The 15457-nt window shown below is 32.3% G+C and overlaps 1 protein-coding gene across 1 annotated transcript in view; it reads left to right on the top strand.

The window, feature by feature from the left end:
- Positions 1-14984, top strand: part of LOC108914996 (cellular tumor antigen p53) — a 30333-nt gene extending 15349 nt beyond the window's left edge. Inside the window, exons 5-9 of the mRNA XM_018720937.2 lie at positions 8344-8533; positions 8591-8822; positions 9191-9380; positions 9441-9579; positions 13574-14984. Of these exons, the coding sequence (XP_018576453.1) occupies positions 8344-8533; positions 8591-8822; positions 9191-9380; positions 9441-9579; positions 13574-13590 (768 nt within the window). The 3' untranslated portion in view covers positions 13591-14984. The remainder of the gene's footprint in view (positions 1-8343; positions 8534-8590; positions 8823-9190; positions 9381-9440; positions 9580-13573) is intronic.
- The last annotated feature ends 473 nt before the right edge of the window (positions 14985-15457 follow it).

Genomic DNA, 15457 nt, shown 5'->3' on the forward strand with positions numbered 1-15457 from the left:
CAATATCTTTCTCTATTCTTTGCTCTATTGCCCTCTCAAACTTTTCAGCTATGTTCTTTTCTGCTAGCATATAGGATTTTATTATTTCAAATTCCTTCTTTTTAACATTTTGTGTTTTCTCATTATTTTGATGTTTTATTATTTTCTTTATTTTTGTTACTAACAGATAATGATCACTACATATTTCCGGCCCTCTTTGTACTTTTACATCTACAATCCTTCTCATATTGGATACAAAATTTCAATTGTCAAAAAAAATCATTCTTCATAAAAAAATTTTACTTGTTCAGAAGCCCTTGGCAAGATAATCATTTGTTCAATTTAATGTACAGGTTGTTCACAAATTTGGAAAAGGTAAAAACAGTGAAAAACCTTAAATCTTAACGCTACGTGAAAAAGTAAAGGGGAAAGTTGCTTGGAATTAAATTTTATGTTTAAACATGAAAGCATGGCCTTCTAGTTAATATTCGACATTCTGGGATATTCTAGGACTCTACTTATGTTTTAATACTTTCGGAGAAGTCATTCTATTTAAAAAATATTGCTTTATTGAAAAACAGATACACATGTTTGGATATTAATAATTTATTTTTTATACAGGGGGATCAAAAATCTCAAAAACATTAATCCAACATTTATTTTGAGAACACAGCAGAATCAGTATGTACGCGCCATTACAAAACTATTCTACATGAAGTCCGCCAAGTTCAACACACCTCCAATATTTCTCTAAATGCAGCGTAGGTCGAATGTATCATTTCTTCATTTGCTTGGACAATAGCTTCAATTATCCTGCTTTTCAAGAAATCAACATTGTGTTGCACCGGTTCTCTGTACACTTTCTTTCAAGAAGCCCCAAAGGAAATAATCAAAATACCAATAATTTGTAGAAGGCAATTGTTATTCAATAATTGTTTGACATTAGTTGTGACGTTAGGTGTTGATATTTAATTTTATTCAAATAAGCATTATTTGACTTACTTTGATTTGATTACTTTACAGCATCGAATTTATCTTGTTAAATGTTACGGTATTGGTAATATTTCTTATAGCCAAGCAATTGAATTGTTTCATGAAAAATAACCAGATGTTAAAGTTACCCGCCAAAATCTGAGAAAACTAATTCGAAAATTTGATTTAACTGGTGATGTAAAAAACGTAAAAAGGTCAAAAAAGAGACACAATGACAATGATGCAGCCACAATACTAGTTTTGAATTCGGTAGAAGAAAACCCGAGACTATCACTAAGGAAGATATCTAAACAAATCGATGTTAGCAAGACACATATTCAGAGGATTTTGGTAGAAAATAAGTTTAAGGCTTTCAAACCAAAAGTAATTCACACTCTAGAAGTTGGTGATGATGCACATCGTTTGGAGTTCTGTTTAGAGATAGGAGAAAGGATTGTGGTAGATAGACATTTTCACAAAAATATAATTTTTTCTAAAACCACGTTTTCTACCAATGGAGTAGTATCGTCGCAAAATTGTCGTTTTTGGTCGCAAGAAAATCCTTCATTTACAGTTACTTCAAGAAGTCAAAGGTTCAAAAAAGTAAATGTTTGGTGTGCGATTACTTTCAACCGAATAATTGGGCCATACTTTTTTTAAGCAAATTTAAATCAATATACGTACCTGAAGATGCTAGACACTTTTTTCTGGCCAGAATTAGAAAAAGCAGGATAATTGAAGCTGTTGCCCAAGTAAATGATTTAGAAAAAGATTGGAGAGGTGTGTTGAACTTGGCGGACTTCATGTAGAATAGTTTTGTAATGGCGCGTACATACTGATTCTGCTGTGTTCTCAAAATAAATGTTGGATTCATGTTTTTGAGGTTTTTGAACCCCCTGTATAAAAAATAAATTATTAATATGCAAACATGTGTATCTGGTTTTCAATAAAGCAATATTTTTTAAATAGAATGGCTTCTCTGAAAGTATTAAAAAATAAGTAGAGTCCTAGAATATCTCAGAATGTCGAGTATTAACTAGAAGGCCATGCTATCATATTTAAACATAAAATTTAATTCCAAGCAACTTTTCCCCATTACTTTTTCACGTAGCGTTAAGATTTAAGGTATTTTACTCTTCACTGATTTTATCTTTTCCAAATTTTTGAACAGCCTGTACATTAAATTGAACAAATGACTATCTTGCCAAGGGCTTCTGAACAATCAAAAATTTTTATAAAGAATGATTTTTTTTGACAATTGAAATTTTGTATCCATTTCAGGTATAGGCAACCCGAACTGGGGACAGCCTGTATAATCTATAATAGATTTTTCCCGTCTACTACGTTCTTCTCTGGTATATTTATGTATATCCTTATGTTTAAAATATGTGTTAGTAATTACAAGATTATGCATTAAACAGAAATCCAACAATCTTATACCGTTATTATTTCTTACATTTTCCCCCTGTTCTCCTACAATTGTTCTGTATATGTGATCTCTTTTCCCTACTCTACAATTTTTTTCATAATATTCCAAAAATATACAATGAGGGGCAACATAACCGCCTGCGATGATATTTTTTACTAACACCCATTCTGAGGGGTAGAAACAACCTTAAAGAAATTTTAAATAATTTATTTTTCAAACTTTAAATAAGATCAACAATTCCAAACAAGTTATTGCAGTATTAACGGCAGTCTCAAATATATTGAAAATTCACTGTTTATTGATTTTAGATGAAGTATGCAAGATGAAAATAGAGGGAATAAATTGAATGAATGTCACAATGTATGCAAGTGTTGTTTCAAAAACAAATCAAAATCATTTATTTCCAAATCAATTGCAATTTCTAACCTACTCTTAACTTCAATTTAATTTAACTCAAATATAATCTAACTCCATTTTATCCTAATCTACTCAACTATTAACTTTAATTTGAAAATATTCTACTAAATATCATTTTCATCATCAACTGACGTATAGGGCCCGGATAGTTTTTTAAGGGCCCCGGTCTAGGGGCCCACAGTCGTGCATGCGTCATATTATAAGATGATTTTGAGAAGAGCGCCCCGAAATAGTACCCCCTGATGCGATTTTCGGCTCGTTTACGCGAATTTTACAGGAAAATTTCCAGAGATGACGTCCATGCCCAGGTTACGGTGCACCAGGTATCCAGGGGGTGCCGACGTCAGATTAGGAATCAGCAACCCGAAAAACCCCCGGGTGTCAAAGCTCATTGCATTTAAGAGTGAAATTCAGGAGAAGCCTCGGAGATGATGTTCATCATCAATCTTAAGCTCCAGGTCGGCGATGGGCCAATTTGAAGGTCATATTCGGGATCAGCGACTTTGAAAACCCCCATGACCCTGATTTGAGTCCATTCCAGGCATTATTAACCGAGTTATGAATTTTTTCTAAGTGACTAAAAAATTCATTTTTCTGGATGCATTTTGTGCTGCAAATGCAATTGCAATTTAGCCGAAAAACATAATACAAAGTTGATACATTTTTTCCACATAATTTTAGAAAGCGAATGCAAAAAACCCCATCTTGATACGACTTGATCGAAAAATTTCGGAGATTTCGGCTCTTTTGCGCTTTATTTCATTGACTATTATAAGTTTGTATATCTACAATTTTGTGCAGTTTTCATGTTGGGATAGTTACAAACATACCATTAAATTTCAGAGCAGATACAAACCTATACATATAATAATTGTGTTTGGGAAGTTTTTGAAGCCAATGAGGAATGATGTTATATATATCTAGAATAAAATATCAATGGCATACATGTATGTATATGTGTAAGCATACCTACTTATTGGACAATTGTCACAATATACATGGAACAGTTGTATTTTAATTATGATATTATTATAATACTAAATAACGGTAGGAGTAATTGGGGATTGTGGGATTTGTGGGTGGTTCACCGGAGGTTTGGGGGGGGGGGGATGAAGCGTAGCAACAGAAACTTGGCAATAGCATACAAATATGCTGAGTTTATTATTTGTAAGTTGGCAATCCTTGGCATGTAATATAAGTATACATTTTGCTGTGATCGCTCGCATAGCTGATTGCTTTAACCTCTAAAATGTTGGAAGAAGAACAGGCTCAATAGAAATGAAAATGGCAAAAAGAGGAAAAAAGCTGAAGGGAAGATTGCGGAACCCAGGGAGGTATTTTCCTGGGTTCCACTGGGGTGGCTGATCATATTCGCCCAAGGCGCATAAGTTAGAAATACATCCTTGGCGGAGCCTGAACCTCCGCATACTATTCGAGGACATCGACTAATTGACATAGAGTACGTGACTTAAAACATGCACTGCTCCTTTTGCAAAAACGTTTACGTATTTCAGATTATCTACAAACTGTGATCACGAAGTAATTCGTGAGGAAAAATTTAAATATGAATATTATTATTATAGTTACATGCATAAGTAGTATACTACTATGATGCATTTCTGTGAATACAAATGTTACTAATAAGACTTAAGCAATTATAGCAATTGCATTTAGGAAAGTATAATATAATTTGATATAAATATGTAGTATTATACTGTGATAATGCAGTCAAGTATTCTAAAAAATATACTGAATTTATTGAAATATTAACTTTAAAATGGAAAATTATATTTAAAATGACATAATATATCAAAATGTTATATGTGCTGTGATGCAAATTATAAATATTTAATTTGTTATATGTTACTGTATTTTTTAAGTAAAGTAAACACAAATTTAATGACCAATTTGTGTTACGAACCGTTTATTTAAATTCTTCAGACACTATTGCACTGTTGCCGTTACTCCTTCATGTTTGTTTATTTCTCTATGAAATGTGAAGTAACCTACATTTTTTCTTTCTCTCATCTATTATTTAATGATTCGGCTAAATGTCTATATTTTTTCATCTTACCATTTGCATTTTTTCTCCCGTAATTTGATTGTAGGGGTATATATCATAGCATTTCCCATAAGAATCTATGTTAAATGATCAAATTTTTAGCATTAATTAAAAACAAAAACAAATCAATAAATAATTCGAGATTAATTCACAGAATTTGATTCCGCATATACAGTGCTTTCGAAAAGTAACGAATAAATTCATTATTTTTTAAATCGAGAAGTTTTCGAAAAAATCCCCTGGCACGTCGATTTTGTTTTTAAAAAAGGCACTTTTTGACATACGACCCATATTTGTGACGTCATCGTTGTTCGAGATATGACGTCATCAACAATTTTTTTAAATAGCAACCCCCAATTTTGACCATGCCATTTGAAAGAGCGTGTCATTCTACATACGCATCATGAAAAATTATGGTGTTACATAACAAAAATTTCAAGAAAATAATGTTTGAAGATTTTAAAATTTAATTTTCACAATACTGAAAATGATAATGATTATGTAAAAATCGACTAAATTAAATGTTCAAATTGTGCACCGTTGGCTGCCTGACAGTAGCCAAGACGATTAATAAATTCTTGATGGAAGTCTATTAAAGAATTGAATGCAAAAATAATTTTTTGCCATCTCTGGATTTCGCTAATCTATGAAATTTAGGCCTAATATTGTGTCGCTCTCTTATATGATGAAAATGAAAATTTTCTTGTCGAACAAATTTATTCTGATTATTTTTTATATAAATGAGACATTCAAATATGTAAACTGACGGCATTGTAAGAATATTTAGCAGTTTGAAGTGCTCGCGACAATCATCTCTGTATTTTATTCCAGCCATAATTCTAATACATTTACATTGTAAACCAAAAATTTTATCACTGAGACGAATGACCCCAGTTCAAAATTGCATAAGTCATGGTGGCATGAAAAGTACCATAATATGCTGATATGAGTACAGGCTTATATACTACACAATCCAAATTACGCAGTAGGAAAATATTCTTAGATAAACGTGCGGATAAATCATTGACATGTTTTTCCCAACTCAATTTAGTGTGAAGGTGAACTCTAAGAAATTTAATGCTATTTGATTTATTACAAGTATTGATATGGCGAAGTGTAAAAAGCAAAGATTGAGTTTTGTCAACATTTAAGTTCATTCTATTAGCAATAAACCAGTCCTTTATCAGAGGCAGCGTATCCACTGAATCCTCTGTAAGTTTAATTAAGTTATTATTTGACTTTAAAGCGGTAGTATCACTGGCAAATAAAATAAAATCGGTAGTTATATCACAATTTGGGAAATCATTGATATAGATAAGAAATAGAATAGGGCCGAATACTGAGCTTTGGGGAACTCCATGAACTATTTTTGTTAGGTGTGAAGAACAAGAATTATAAAAAAACATACTGAGTTCTGTTCGACTCAATAAGGGACATGCTATTGTCATCAAAATTGTAAAATTTTAGTTTATTTAAGAAAATTCTGTGGGACACACAGTCAAATGCCTTAGTCAAATCGTAAAAATTTCCACTGACAACATTGTTTGATTCGAAATTGTTTGAAATAATTGTAGTCAACTGGTTAATAGCTAAGGTTGTTGACCTTTTGTTCCTAAAACTGTAATGACTAGAATGGAATAAATTATTGTTTTCAAAATACTCTGCAATTTGCATATTTAAGGCAGTTTCGAAAACCTTTGCCAGAACGGGAACAAGAGATATTGGTCAGTAGTTAGATACATCATCTTTCTCACCTTTCTTAAAAACAGGAATAACCTTGGATAACTTGAAAGCTGTAGGAAATACGTTGGAGCTAATGCATTGTTTAATTAGGTTAAAATAGTGGAAAAATTATAATATTCTTAAGAGTTCAACTCTCTGAATTTAAAAGTCGTTTGTGACTTCGGTGCAGTCAAAAACTCGGAAGGTAACTTGTTGGGAAGTGGGAGCTCACTCAAATGACGCTCTGCAATATTGGAAAAATAAGTATTAAAGTCATTAGCGTTTAATGAATCGCTTACAGGTGAACTGCGGTCCTTTTTATTTTTTATGAGGTTCCACATTGCTGCTTGTTTATTAGTAGATGTATTTATATAGTTGTCATTGGCACTTTTTTTGACTTTAGATAATTCCAGACAATACTTATTGTGATAGGAATTGAAGGTTTCCCTGGACATGGGGGTTTGGAGTTTTCATGATAGAAATGTATTGATGAGAAGAACTGTGTTTTTCTCCATTGTATTAAATTTAACATTGAAATCGCCTGTCACTATAATAATTTTATTAAGATTGAGTCTATTTAATAGCAAATTCAGTTTAATGTATACTTGGAAAAGTATACATTAAAGTCACCCTTGGGAGACCTGTATCTGGTCATTATAATACAACTATTATATTCAATACTCGCCATCTCAAACAGGGATTCCTCACACAAGTACATATCATTAAAAGAGATCGGGGAGCACACAACATTGCTTTTAGCCAGAATACATACCCCACCATGAAGAAATTTCGATCTACAAAATTCAGACACAACTCTATAACCAACTATCAAAGTATCCAATTCCAAACCAGTCAGCCAATCTTCATTTAAGCAAATAAATTCAAAATTTTTATTAGAAAATATCTCGAGTTCAAGTGTTTGGTTCATCACGCTGTATATATTTAGGTACAAGAGATGAGCTATGTCATTTGTTATTTGAGATGATATTCTTGAAGGATGTTTTCCTATATTTTTGTTTCCTTCCGGATGTCCTTTACTCGAAAATCCTCGGATTATTTTTCTTGAAAATTGAATTTGAAACTTCTGAACGCAACTCCCGCTGTCCAAAAATCATTATCATATACATTGTCCTTGTATTCAAATTTAACCCCAACCTGAAAGCACTTGCAGTCTTTACGAGTGTCATCATATTTTGTAGGAAATTTCTTGATGGTAATATTTCGTCTTCTACAGTTCATTATTTGATCCGAAGATGTCAGTACAGGTACCTAAATCTCGTCTACTCTCTCGTCTACGTATTTTTCAAGACACCTCCTGTTTTCAAGTCACCCCATTTTACGGTACCTTTACATTTTAGCAGGAATTAGAAATGTGTAAATACATCTGAAGTTACACATGGCACCACCTTAGAAGTAATCGAAACGCTTCCCATCTTTCCTTTTCCTAATCTTTACTTACATGACAAAAAATGCAAATATTTTAGAAACTTCAGAATATAGCAATTGGCAGAGAGGTCAGCTGAACGCTGTGCTCGAAATTTGTGATGTCTTCTGTTTCATTAGTTACATTACATTAGTCAAGCCGATTGATGTCATACAACCTGAATTTTAAATGTTTTTTTTTTAACATTCCTTGCAACTAAACACTCCATAACAAACTGTAGGCTTAGTTTCAGTGTTTCCAGTACTATAATTTAAGCAAATTAAAAAATATGTGGAACATGATCATTGTTTGAATATAAATATAGTCTTTTTGTTTTAGTATTCCCCACCCTTAAATAAAATATTTATGGATATGAATAGTCCTTTTCCAGTCGATTTCAAGATAAAAAATAGACCACAGAACTCATTATTTATCAGAGTGACACCAGTCTATAGCCTACCACAACATTCCCAGGATTTTGTTTATAGATGTATTAATCATGAACATCCAATGGAAACGTCCAATCGAAGTAAGTAATGAACTTGAAAACCATATTCAGTATTCATACAATTCGTTTTTATTTCAGATGTAAAAGAGAATGTTCGACAACATATTATTAGATGTTCTAATTCTTCTGCAATATATTTAGGTGACAAGGAAAAAAGCCAACGTTTAAGTGTTGCTATACCTTTATCGCTACCACAGAGTGGAACAGAAAGTGTAAGAGAAATGTTTCAATTTGTCTGTAAAAATTCCTGTCCAACACCAGGTATGAATAGAAGACCAATTGAAGCTATTTTTACACTGGAAGATGTTTCGTAAGTGATAGCTATAAATCGATTAACGTTATGCATAAAAACTTTCATTATTTTGCCATTAGGCTCCAGTTTGGGTCTTTCAGGAATGGTTATTATAGCAGAAAAACTTAATTTGAACATTTCAACCTAAATGTTGAAATACCAACTTCAAACATTTTTTGCGGGAATTATGAATGCAACAAATAATTCCGCGCATACGCATACAACTTTTCCATCTTGAAAAGTGTCCTCGGGACATGTCCACTTTTCATAACATGTCCGATGGACATGTCCAACTGACATGTCGGCGGCACATCTCTAGTTTTTATATTACTTATATGTTGTTTGTTTAGAAACAAAATATTTTATAATTTTACTTAAAATTTTAGAGGCCATGTCCTGGGTCGTCAAACTTTAAGAGTTAGGATATGTTCTTGCCCTAAGAGGGATAAAGAAAAAGAAGAAAAAGAGCACAGTGATAATACACGCCTTCCAAGAGGTAAAAAAAGAAAAGTTGAAAAATCTGAAAAGAAACCAGTGGCTAGTAGCGATGTTGATAATAAAGAATATAAGCTTACGGTAATCAAATTAGTAAATTTTTTCTAGTAAGTGTAATTTTTATTGAATTAACTATTTTAGTTGAACATTGTTGGAAAACATAATGCCCAGCAAGTACTTAAATACAGTCATGACCTCATGGCCGGAGAGTATATAAGACATGGCAGTAATGGAGGGGAAGTATATAAAAATTGCTTAAATGGAATCAACAATTTGATGAGTAAGTATTATTTTTTAATATTAAATTTAAGTTTATGATTTTTTCTTTTGTATTTAAAGTTTATAATCATTATACTAATTTCGCATTAAAAACAAATAATTTATAATATAATAATATTTAGTCAATTCATAACAGTTTTTTGTCAAGTTTTCTTCAGGATATAAGACAGTTTGCAAGCTGACAAGACGTTCAGAATAAGGGAAAAAAGCATATTTTGGCTTTTCATGTTTATCATTATCTTTCCTGAACTTTATACATCTGTTGAACATACAAAAAATCACATATGGCATTACAAACATAATCACACCCGCAGAATGCTTTTAAGAAAGTAGGTAATACATGAATTAAAATAGTTCCTTCAAATAAAATCTAGGCTTAAGACACGTACGCAAATTTTTAGTTCAATGGTTAAAGCAGTTCTGAATAACATATTTAAATTTTAAATCAATTGACCATTTCATTTTTTAGAAATTAATTTTCAATGTGTAAAGAATTAACATGTGGGAGTTACGGATTCGTTATATTTCTCATAAAACACTTTTACCGTTTATGCACAAATTTTTGTATGCATAGAATAATTTTTTTTTATTTTTTTCGATACAAAAAAAATTATGATTGACCATTTAGTATGAGTAATTCATTTTTTAAAACATCAATAATGAATAAATTCACTTGAATGGGGACTAAACTGAGGAAAATGTGCGCGAAAGTTGATGCTTAGAGGTTTGGTGATATTAAAGAATTCTTATCTGATAGGAATTGTAGAATTACACTGGACTTTTCTAATCCACACACACACAAACACACACACACACAAACACACACACAAACACACACACACACACACACACANCGCACACACGCACACACGCACACACGCACACACGCACACACGCACACACGCACACACGCACACACGCACACACGCACACACGCACACACGCACACACGCACACACGCACACACGCACACACGCACACACGCACACACGCACACACGCACACACGCACACACGCACACACGCACACACGCACACACGCACACACGCACACACGCACACACGCACACACGCACACACGCACACACGCACACACGCACACACGCACACACGCACACACGCACACACGCACACACGCACACACGCACACACGCACACACGCACACACGCACACACGCACACACGCACACACGCACACACGCACACACGCACACACGCACACACGCACACACGCACACACGCACACACGCACACACGCACACACGCACACACGCACACACGCACACACGCACACACGCACACACGCACACACGCACACACGCACACACGCACACACGCACACACGCACACACGCACACACGCACACACGCACACACGCACACACGCACACACGCACACACACACACACGCACACACGCACACACGCACACACGCACCCACGCACACACGCACACACGCACACACGCACACACGCACACACGCACACACGCACACACGCACACACGCACCCACGCACGCACCCACGCGCACACACGCACACACATGCTCAACGATCTCGCTCTTTCTTTGTTGCACAGCACTATCTGTCTGTCTTACTAACTGTCTAACTAACCTTAATAAAAATTATGGAGTACTAATCACAAAACTGAACGAAACCAGAAAGGTACATTTTCCGATGTTTATATATACCATATATTCTATCTACAAAAAGTTAAAGAAATCTTTATGTTTGTATACTGTACAAAAGATAGTGATAGTCACACTAGTCATCTTGAAGGTTTTTTTTGTCTGCTAGAGTAGAACTGACTTCAATATTTGTAAGTAGTACTTACACCAACCTTATGTAATATTATAGCATTCTTGCTATGCAGTATGACATATATAATTATACAGGGTGTAGAGGATCTTAAAATATGCTGATTTGTTATGTAACTTTTTTGTCTGGACTGTACCATTGAAGAGATATTGGCCTCCGAGGCGAGTGTTAAATTTTGAAAAATAATATTTCAGCAATGCCTTTAGAGCAACCAAATTTGGACAATTTGCGTTTATTGTTATCTCTAATTTAATTAATATGAATTTGTTGGAAGCCCAATAAGGGCTGGTGGGGTGCCCTTAAAATGATATCGATTATTTTTATTAGTATGCCAGTTATTAAATAGTTTTACCTCTATTACAGGAAATTTAACTTAAAAAAATTTTTTACTCTTACAAATTTTTGGAAAAAATTATGGTTTTTGAGAAAATTTGGGATTTTGTGAAACCCCGTCATTACTAATTGAATTGGATAAAAAGTAAAGTATGCAGTTTTACGACTAGTAGGCTATGATTTCATGTAATTTTTGGCGTTTACAAAAAAGTATCAAGATAAAACACAAATAGATATTTATTATACAAGGGAAAAAAGTACTAGATTCTAGCTCGAGAGGTAAAATCTACTTTTTTCCCGTGTATAATACACTATTTTTTTCTGTGACGGGAAAAACAAAGATTTAATATTGAAAAAACATTATTACAATATATTAGTCACTAAAGTTTTAAATTGGTAGGCTGTTATACTTATAGCGACAATTACATCTGCGTTGCTAAGGAAACCTTTAAAGTAATCAAATATCTGTCAATTTAATTCTGTGATTTGATTTAAAAATTGCAAACTTAGTGGTTGTTTAGTAGTTATTTTGAATAATATAAAGTTAAAAAATGTCTGATTCCAAGTTTTCTCTGACTCCACCGGAGTTAGTAGAAGCAGCGAAAGTAGTGTCACAAAAATTATTTTAAATATCTTCCTTTACTTATGTATATTGTATATATCCGGGAAAAAAGCAGTCTCATAAAAAATGACAGTTTGTTACCTGTCAACAGAGATAAAATGTCAAACATTTTTCCCGTTACAGAAAAAATATGTTTTTGTTATAACACACTTCATTAGATATACTTACTTGACTTTTAATAACCGTAAGATACCCATTAGTTAAATTGAGCAATAATTTTTAGTTTTTTTATATGTGCTGGTCGGTGTTGTAAGTTCAGGCTGGATTATTTAATTTTATGAGCTGTGTACGGTTTTATTTAAACTTATTTTTTTTACTTTTTATTTACATTCTGTTCAAGATAAACAAATGAGCTTTTTCAAATGTTTGGGAATTTTTTATGGGCCATATTTTTTTAAGAAATTTTTAACAATATCCCTTTGAACAGTTTTGAAAGAAATTAGTGTAGAAATAATTAGACACGTCCGATGGAAAATTTAACTTGAGATTCAGGATTCAGAAAATCATTCATTGTTTGTTCATTTTTAGTAGCTATTTTGAGTTTACCATTAAATCTGTTATTGTGGACATAAATATAAGAAATTTTAGTCTCCCTTGGCAATAGTTAGCAGTCCCACCACTCGATAGCATATTTCCCTAGTATCTATGAAACCAAAGGTTTTTTAGTTACTGCTTCATTTATTGTTATCTAATTTATTATTTTCTACTTATCTGTTAAAAATTTATAATCAAATTTTTTATGATAACCGCAGTAATCTATTAATTTGCTCTCAGAAAGTAAGAACACACCTAGCATGTCAGCATCTACACAGGATACAGTAAGTTTTATCGGCAGCCACAATAACAGGATTTTAAAAAGATAAATGCAATCATAAACAAAACTATTTAAAAACGTACAAACTGTTCAGTATTCTTGACATAAGAAAGAAAATATGGAAAATTACAAAATTGTTCTCTTAAAAGTACATCTACGCAAAATGCTTTTTAACCAAATCATTTTAGATTCTAGTTTTAGTTGGTGCATTCTGTTCAGAGTTGCCAGCTTAAGTTTCGGCTTGAAGCGTCCGACTTTGACATGTCTCCAAGTGGGCCGCCAAGGTCTACACATCGTTATATAACTTGATCTCCTGTTAATTGTTAACTTGTTTTTTTTTGTTACAAGAAAGAAATGCCAAGTGTTTATTAAAAATTAACAAAGATTTATTTTTGTTATTCTTTGTTTCAGGTAAGCCTCTGGATTAAAGAGATGTGGTGATAATTGCCTACATTTTTTTATTAATAAATTAGTTATGAAAGTGAGGTCCGTTTTAAAATTAAAAAGAAACGAAAAGAGATCCAGCTTTATTTTCTTTTTATATATTATATTTTTCTTTCATGCATATTTTATATAATTTCAACTGTTTGTTTTTCACTGTGACAAAAGTCTGCCAGCAATATCTTAATCTAGTTTGTCTTCAGTTTGTCTAATTACATTTTTCCAACAAGTCGAATTATTGTTTAAGGTCAAACGGTATTTTGCAAAACCTTGATGATACTCAGTGTTGCCAGTGCAACGGATTTTCTGCAAAATTTAGTAAATTCAAATCTGAATTAGTAGATAAATATTTGATTTAGTGGTTAATGGATTGTTGTTATACATAATACAATTTTTTAAAGGTTAAACTATTATGAGCCTGGGCTCATATTTAATAGAAAAATCTATGATTTTCTGTTGTGAGCTTTGTAGACTAATAAATATTTTTGAGGTTATAGTGGAATTATTTATAATTTCATTTTTGTTATTAAATGGAAAATATACTTTTAGGTCCATTATCTATTTTGAGCTTTTAGTGAATTAGAATCATAAATTTAGCAGAAGCAGTCATTGGACTGTTGGCAACACTGATGGTACTAGATAATAAGAGACATCTTTTGTTTTTTAATAATCTTAAGTTTCAGTCACCCAGTAACATAATGTTTTTTCCTCAATTGCCGGAAACATCTATTGTAATATCAATTGTAAATTACTAACAAACAGAAACAATAATTTACCTTGTTCCAAAAAATATAGCTAATAATTAGATTAGGTATTATTTATACTGAGGTACCACACATGCTCAATTCATCATCATTGTCACAGTCGGCGACAGTTTTAAAACAGACCTTAAAAAACACATTTATACATAGTAGGGATAGAAGGAAGTACAAATCGTAATTTGATGGTGTAGTACATACATATTTGATTTGATGAAACAGGAAAAAAATAGATTTTGTTATTGTATTGTGTGCAATATCTTACTTTCGTATGACTTTTTGTGTATGGCATTTCAAAGTTGCAAAAAAACTGTGAAAACAGAAATATGTGCACCACATCATCAATATATTAAGTACATGTCATTTATATTATATATTACTTTATATTTTTATATTAACTATCTTAGATAACTATTTGTGATTCCAGATTTATTTTTTGGAATAACTAATTTTTTATAGGATTAAGTTATATATTTGTAAATATATTTTTCTCTGAAATGATACTTTCCTTATTTAAAATTGTATGTACTATGGAATAATAGAGCTGGTGTAATAAATTTTTAAATTGATAAATTACAAATATTAATATGGTGATAGAAAACTTTAAATTTGCAGCATATATATACAGGGTGTCCAACATAAAAACCGACACAGGGCTGGTGCATGTAGGTGTGTCCAAAATATTGTAATTTAACCAAACTTACCTTTATACAAAGTTGCCCCCCTGAGAAGTTATTAGCCCCCAAAATGGGGCCATAAATTTCGAAAAAAAGTAATATCTCTGCTACCCTTTACCGCAGAGGAACCAAATTTGGTACATGGTTTAGGTTTATTACTTTAGGTCTTCTTTGACTATGATTTAAAGTTAATTGAAGCACTACAAGGTGTTCATTGAGGACGACTCACCCCTAAAATTGTACCAAACGCACTTTTTTTCATTGACCGAATTGAAAAATAATAATATTAATTCACACAAGAATTTAATTTTATAAATTTTTTTACTCTTAAATTTTAAAAAACTTTATGGTTTTCAAGATAAACCGTATTAACCGAAACAAGTTTCTAACAGTGTTTATTAGAAAATAATCGAAAAGTC

This window comes from Anoplophora glabripennis, unplaced genomic scaffold (assembly GCF_000390285.2).
Source record: "Anoplophora glabripennis isolate ALB-LARVAE unplaced genomic scaffold, Agla_2.0 scaffold1406, whole genome shotgun sequence".
NCBI classification, from domain to species: domain Eukaryota; kingdom Metazoa; phylum Arthropoda; class Insecta; order Coleoptera; family Cerambycidae; genus Anoplophora; species Anoplophora glabripennis.